This window comes from Phocoena phocoena, chromosome 7, assembly GCF_963924675.1.
Source record: "Phocoena phocoena chromosome 7, mPhoPho1.1, whole genome shotgun sequence".
In the NCBI taxonomy this organism is placed as follows: domain Eukaryota; kingdom Metazoa; phylum Chordata; class Mammalia; order Artiodactyla; family Phocoenidae; genus Phocoena; species Phocoena phocoena.
Window position 1 is genome coordinate 112,398,188 of NC_089225.1, and position 7,097 is coordinate 112,405,284.

The following is a 7,097-nucleotide window of genomic DNA, read 5'->3' on the forward strand; positions in this document are numbered from 1 at the left end:
GAAATGGACCCTTAAGGGGCCACACACCAGTTGTCAGGAAGCTGTCCACTTACGGGGCACCTGTTATACATCAGGCCCTTGACCTTGTTTAACTTGATCTGCCCAGTAACCCTGTGAGGGTTAAAGAGAATAAAGAGAACAAGGTTTGGATGGGTGAGATGCGGCCCTTGGGATCACTCAGCATAAGAGGTGGAGCTGGATTTGAACCCAGTTCTGTGGGGCACCAGGGCCCAGAGTCACATACTCCACGTCGGGGCCAGACAGGGCTAGTTGGTGTCCCCAGAGCAGACGACTCCCCTGTGGGCATCAGTGGGCACCTTCCTGTCAAACAACCGTGAAGCATGGTACCAGAAGCCTTGACTTGGGACCCAGATATATTGGAAACTACTCCCACCACAGTGTTCGGGAACATTCCAAGCAAAGTTCACTTAGGGGCCCACAATAGAAAGTCCTGGCCAAGAAAAAGGATATCATTCCATTACATGAGAACTGAAAATAGAGGTTGAAAGCAAGCATATTTTTTCATGATTATTTTGGCCCCTTCAGTCAGTACAATGTTCTTTTGAACAGAAGAATGTCTGTACTCTGGAGGAAATTCTTTTATCACATCCTTGCTGACAGGGCTCGCAATATTTATTGAAAGTTTCAGCTGTTACTTCGGTATAAATAAACAGGATGAAGTGGGCAGCCGACTGCCCATTAGGGATATTTTTAGACGGGGATGGCTTTGCAGACTGGAAGGGTATTTCAAGGAGAGAGTGCCTCGTCCCAGAATAGCCCACCACAGGCTCAGACTCAGCGTGGCCTCAGCGTGGGGTCCCTGGTGTCACAGGTCCCTGGGTCAGGGGGTCCTTCCCATCCTGGCTGGCCAGCCCGGAGGTGGCAACACCTCCTTCTAGGGACATCCCAGCTTCACTCCTCAGGCAGAGCGTAGGGAACAACATTCAGGACTGACTGTGTGTCACTGCGTCTGCAGAACACCTAAAACTACACGTTGACTCAGTGGGCCTGAGGTGGGGAAAAAGATGACCATTCAAGCTAGTGTTTGTAACATGCAGCCCTGTGGTTGATGGACGGCCAGCTCAAAAGTCTGGACTTTGGTTTTTAGTAATACCTGACACACTTGCACTTACCTTGTGCCAGGCCCTTGATGTGTGCTAATTCATTTTTTTCACAATGAGACCCAGTCTGTCCTGACTTCCCATGGCTTTTTCCACTTCTGTTTTCTACTTGGAACACGAGTCCTCGTTCACTTAGAAGAACCACGCACCCCTGTGGGCACGGGTCCTGCACACCCTCCACTGCCTCTGCCCACTCTCTCCCCCGTTGTGCCCCATCCACTTAGCTGCTCGCTCACATGGACTGAGGGAAGCCCTGTGTGCCCTGTGCACTTGGGGTCATGACCCAGAGGGCAGCCAGGGCAGAAAAAACAGCGACCTAGCGATTGAGAGACTGTATGGTAGGTGCTGGAGTAGAGGGGTGCTTGGGTGCTGGAGAGGCCCCAAACTTTTCCTTTCAACAGCCTTTCAATACCTCTCTGAGCAGTTCCTCGATGTTAACTTACGGCTTCTGTTCCATGTACTCACTTCCTGGATAAAATAAGGAAAAGTATATTTTATATATCTTCATTTTTCCTGTTTAGGGAGCTCCTCATTTCTTTGTATGGGTCCAGAATTCCTTCTGTTACATTCCTTTGACTGAAGAACTTTCTTTCACATTTCATGAAGCACAGGTCGGGTGGCAATGAATTCTATGAGCATTTTTTCTGAAAAGCTCTTTATTGCAAGCTCATATTTGAAAGATGTTTTTGCTGAGTAGAGGATTCTGGGCAGACAGGGGGTTGGGGCCCTACCCCCTAGTACTTGAAAAATGCCACACATTGTCTTCCAGCTTGCATAGTCTCAGTAAGAAGTCTGCTGTAGTTCACATCACCCATTCCTGTGTAAGTGTCTTTCTTCCTGAGTGACTCCAAGACTTTTTTCTTGGATTTTTTTCATCATCTTTGTTTTTCAGCAGTTTGACTTTAATATCTAGGTGGCTGTTTGTTTGTTGTTGCTGTTGCTTTGTTTTTTATCCTGTTTTTTTTTGGTGGGGGGGGTTCTCTGGCCTTCTTGGATTTGTGATTTTTCATCTCATTATTTTTGGAAAATTCTCAGCTATTATCTCTTAAATATTTCTTCTGCCCAATTCCTTCTCCTTTCGGAACTCAAATTACAAGCTGGAGTTGACATCATTGACAGTGCTGTTAATTTACCACAGCTCTTGGATGCTCTATGTTTTTCTTTTTGTTTCAGTTTGGGTAATTCTACTGATCACCTTCACATTCACTAATTCTCTCCTCAGATGTCAAGTCTGATGACGAGCTCATCAAAGATGGACTCTCTGATACTGGGGGGTTCCCCCGCACCCTCCAGCATTTCTCTTTAACTTCCTTACAGTTTCCATCTCTCTGCTGAAATTCTCTATCTGTTCATGCATATTTTCTACCTTCTCAACCACTCCCTTTATCATATTAATATTTTTTAAGTCCCTGTACGATAGTTACCATATCTGGGTCATCTCTGAATTGCTTTATCTTTTGACAATGGGTCCCAATGTTTTATTTTTTTATTTATTTAGTTTATTTAATTTATTTATTTTTGGCTGCATTGGGTCTTCACTGCTGCATGCAGGCTTTCTCTAGTTGCGGCGAGCGGGGGCTACTCTTCGTTGCGGTGCGTGGGCTTCTCACTGCGGTGGCTTCTCTTGTTGCAGAGCACAGGCTCTAGGTGTGCAGGCTTCAGTAGCTGTGGCACACGGGCTCAGTAGTTGTGGCTTGCAGGCTCCAGAGTGCAGGCTCAGTAGCTGTAGTGCATGGTCCCAGTTGCTCCATGGCATGTGGGATCGTCCCAGACTAGGGCTTGAACCCGTGTCCCCTGCACCAGCAGGCGGATTCTTAACCACTGCATCACCAGGGAAGCCCCTAATGTTTTAGTGAATGTTGAACTTGCATGTGTAGAACAGAAGAGATTGAGATAAATAGTATTTACATCTGGAAATGAGTAAGCCTCTTGTGTCAGGCTGTTAGTGTGGGATTTAAGTCAATCTTGTGAGGAGTTGAGCTGGGTTTGGGATTTGTTGTTGCTGTGGTTTCCTTCAGAGCGCCACAGGCCTCAAATACCTCTGGCAATGGGTTACCACTGCCTTGTGCTCAGGGTGGGGCTAGAGAATTTTCCTTCATGTGGTGTGTCCCACCCTGCATGCCTGTGCCACAGAGTGGGTCTCTCTCCACCTCCCTGTGGCAGATTGCTGTTGCTTGTCTTTTTGTTTTGTTTTGTTTTGTTTGTTTGTTTGTTTTGCGGTACTCGGGCCTCTCACTGTTGTGGCCTCTCCCGCTGCGGAGCACAGGCTCCGGACGCGCAGGCTCAGCAGCCATGGCTCACGGGCCGCACAGGCTCCGGACGCGCAGGCTCAGCAGCCATGGCTCACGGGCCCAGCCACTCCGCAGCATGTGGGATCCTCCCGGACCGGGGCACGAACCCGTGTCCCCTGCATCGGCAGGCGGACTCTCAACCACTGCGCCACCAGGGAAGCCCTGTTGCTTGTTTATACCAGGTTCCCTCCCTCCTGGTCCAGCTTCCGCTTAGAAAGCCACCGTGCCCTCGACCTCAGGATTCCTGCTTCTCCTCCCCGTGGCAGCCAGACTCTGCCCTGTATCTGTGGGGTCTTGGTGGGAGATTCCTGCCACTCCCCCAGTGGAAAGAGACCTCAGTTTGGTATCTTGCAGGCTCCTAGGTCCAGGATGGCTTCCTGCTGCTCTCCCAAGGGAAAAGAGTCTTTTACCCATCCTTCTCCTAGGCACGGTGTGCCTTCTTGTGCCCTGGAGCTAACAGGCTGTGCCGTCCCTCCCTCAACTCAAGGCTCTGCTTCCTGGAGAGAAGGGTCTGGGGAAGTAGGAAGGGCTTCAGGCCCGTTCAGCTGAAGCCACTGATCATCAAGATCAGCTGCTCATCCCCCAGGGGCCCAAGCCTGTTGCTGCTTCTGTGAGAAGGGTTTGGGAAATGTGTGGTGTTTGTGCCTGGCCCCAAACAGCAGCCGATCCCCTGCCTGTCCCTAACCTTTCTCACGAGCACCCCCTGGAGCCTCATGGGAAAGATCAGATGGTCGTGGAACCCCGCTCAAGGCATCTGGGGCCCCAGAAATTCCAGAATGACCCTCCAGCCCACGCTAAACCCTGGGCAGTTCAGCTATTATGTAGCTGGTACAGCAGCTGCGTCTTTCTCCTCCTTGAAACTCAGGTTACTTTGCTGCCTTGCAGTCTCAGCTCTCTGATGGACTCAAGAAAATGTATGATTTTGTAGTTTCTTCAGCTTTTTTTGCTGTTCATATGGGATCAACACTGTGTTGCTTTCTCCATCCTGAGCAGAAGTGACTCTTTCTGGAAACTACTGAATACATTTTAATTTCCCCCAACACTGAATCTTCATTTCTTAAAAAACGGGCTTCCTTGGTGGTGCAGTGGTTAAGAATCCGCCTGTCAATGCCGGGGACACGGATTCGAGCCCTGGTCTGGAAAGATCCCACATTGCTGTGGAGCACTAAGCCCGTGCACCACGAATACTGAGACCACGTGCCACAACTACTAAGCCTACGCACCTAGAGCCCGCAAGCCACAACTGCTGAGCCCACATGCCGCAACTACTGAAGCCCATGTGCCTATAGCCCGTGCTCTGCAACAAGAGAAGCCACTGCAATGAGATGCCCGCGCACCGCAACAGAGTAGCCCCCACTCGCCGCAACTAGAGAAAGCCCGCACGCAGCAACGAAGACCCAATGCAGCCAAAAATAAATAAATAAGTTTTTAAAAAATAAATAAATAAAATTAAATAAAAAAACAATTTACTCAAAAAATTAAACACAGACTTATGATATAATCCAGCAATTCCACTTCTGGATATACAGCCAAAAAAATTGAAAGCTGAGACTCGAGTAAATAATTGCACACCCATGTTCATAGCAGCAGCATTTGTCACAATAGCTAAAACATGGAAGCAACCTGAATGTCCGTCAATGAATGGATAAACAAAATAAAGTATGTACGAGTGATGGAATATTATTCAGCCTTAAAAAAAGGAAATTCTGACCCAGGCTACAACATGGATGAACCTGGAGGACATTATGTTCAGTGAAATAAGCCAATCACAAAAGGACAAATATTGTAGAGCCAACTTATATGAGGTGCCTGGAGTAGTCAGATTTCATAGAGACAGAAGGCAGATGGGAATTACCAGGGACTGGAGGGAGAAATGGGGGTGAGTGTTCAATGGGGACAGAGTTTCTGTTTGGGAATGAAACAGTTCTGGAGATGGATGGTGGTGATGGTTGCACGACAATGGAATAGTACTTAATGCCACTGGACTGTACAGGTAAAAATGGTTGAAATGGTAACTTTTATGTTCTTTATATTTTACCACAATTTTTTAATAAAAAATTTACTGGTTCTTGCCATGTGCCAGGTACTCTTCTAGGTACTGGGATTACAGAGGTGAACAAAATAGACAAAATCCCTGACCTCATGGTGTTTACACTCAATAAGCAAAATAAATCTGTAACCCGCTACAGTGAAGGGTGACAGTGCTGTGGGAAACTCCTCAGCAAGTGTGGGAAGATGGGGGGGGTGTGGGAGGTCAGGGTAGGCCTGGGAGGCCTCACAGTGAGTCCTGTGGACACCTGGGGGGCCCTTCAGGCTGGAGGGCGTCTGCTTGGGGTGATGCAGACAGCAAGGGGCTCAAGAGGCTGCACATCTGCCCACGCCTGAGGGCTCGCTGTCCCAGGCTGCCTTCTGAAGATGCCTGGCTGGTCCATCTTCTCGTTTGCCCTTGGTGTGGCATCCCAGCTCCTGGAATCCCTTAGCCCCAGCTTGCCTTCTGGGGTGTGAGCACATGCAGGACATCTAGGGAGCCGGCACAGGACCCGCGCAGGACCTGTGTCTCTCAAGCCAGGGCCACCACCTCAGGGCTTGGACTTTGGGGGAGCTCGCCCCAGTGGGGAGTGAGGTGGGGAGCCCCTGGCTGGAGTCCCACCTTGATCCCCTGCCCACCAGGGACTGACGACCTGCTTCTCCATCTGCAGGAGCTACGAAGAGCTCTCGGACTGCACCAGGCACGTGGCGCAGAAGCTGGACTGCTTCTGGCCCAACGCGGCGGTGGACAGGTTCTTCCTCTCCGTCCACCAGCACTACTTCAGAGACTGCCCCGTCTCAGGCAGGGCCTTGCAGGACCCGCCCAGCAGTGTCCTCTGCCCCTTCATCGTGGTGCCCATCCTGGTGACCCTGCTCGTGACGGCACTGGTGGTCTGGAGGAGCAGGCGCCTGGAGGGCATCGTGTAGGCTGGGGGCTCCCGTGCCCAGCAGGGGAGGGGGAGGGCTGTCGCTCATGGAGGCTGCCGGGCAGGCCAGAGTGTGGGCGTGGGGGTCGAGCCTGGCCAAGGCTTCTGGGACTTCAGTGCCAGAGCAGACCCCCGGTCCCCTCTTCTTCTACCCAAGAAGAGCTCACAGCAGGATTCCGGCGTGGTCACGGCACAGGCATTGACCTAGAAGCCACTCTAGGAAGGGCAGCCCAGGTGCTGGGAGGGAGCAGAGCATAGCTGTCAGTGTTTCCGCGGAGGGTTCTGAGCTGTCTCCCAAGGTGTTTATGAACCACCCCCTGGCTTGATCATGGATAAGTAGTTTGTGATAAAGGATGTCCTTGAATTTGGGAAGCGTCATTCTTTCTGGATGTGGACCCTCGGGAGTAGAAGGATGGGAGAAACTCTAGCCCCTTTGGATTTTGTCTTTCTCTGACAGGAGGCGCCCTCACAGGTACCTATATGGGGGACGATGATGGGGAGGCCCCATGGGGGCTGAGCGCTGTGCGTGCGCTGAAGCTGCTCCCCGGGATTCTGAGGCCCCGGCCCCTTCCCCGCCACTCTGTCTAGAACTACTGGCTCAATGGGCTGCGACTGGCAGACAGGAGGAGGCCAGGTCTGCTCAGTTTTTACTGAGGCCCCTCCCCAAAGATGCCTCGCCAGACCCCGGTCCAGGCACCCACCTCCATTCTGTCCCCCAGGGTTTCAGTGGC

At 51.0% G+C, this 7,097-nt stretch overlaps 1 protein-coding gene across 1 annotated transcript in view; it reads left to right on the forward strand.

Moving 5' to 3' along the window:
- RAMP1 (receptor activity modifying protein 1) overlaps nucleotides 1-6,381 on the forward strand; it is a 51,065-nt gene extending 44,684 nt beyond the window's left edge. Inside the window, exon 3 of the mRNA XM_065881102.1 lies at nucleotides 6,112-6,381. Coding sequence (XP_065737174.1) covers nucleotides 6,112-6,367 — 256 coding nt within the window. The 3' untranslated portion in view covers nucleotides 6,368-6,381. The remainder of the gene's footprint in view (nucleotides 1-6,111) is intronic.
- Nucleotides 6,382-7,097: the final 716 nt, after the last annotated feature.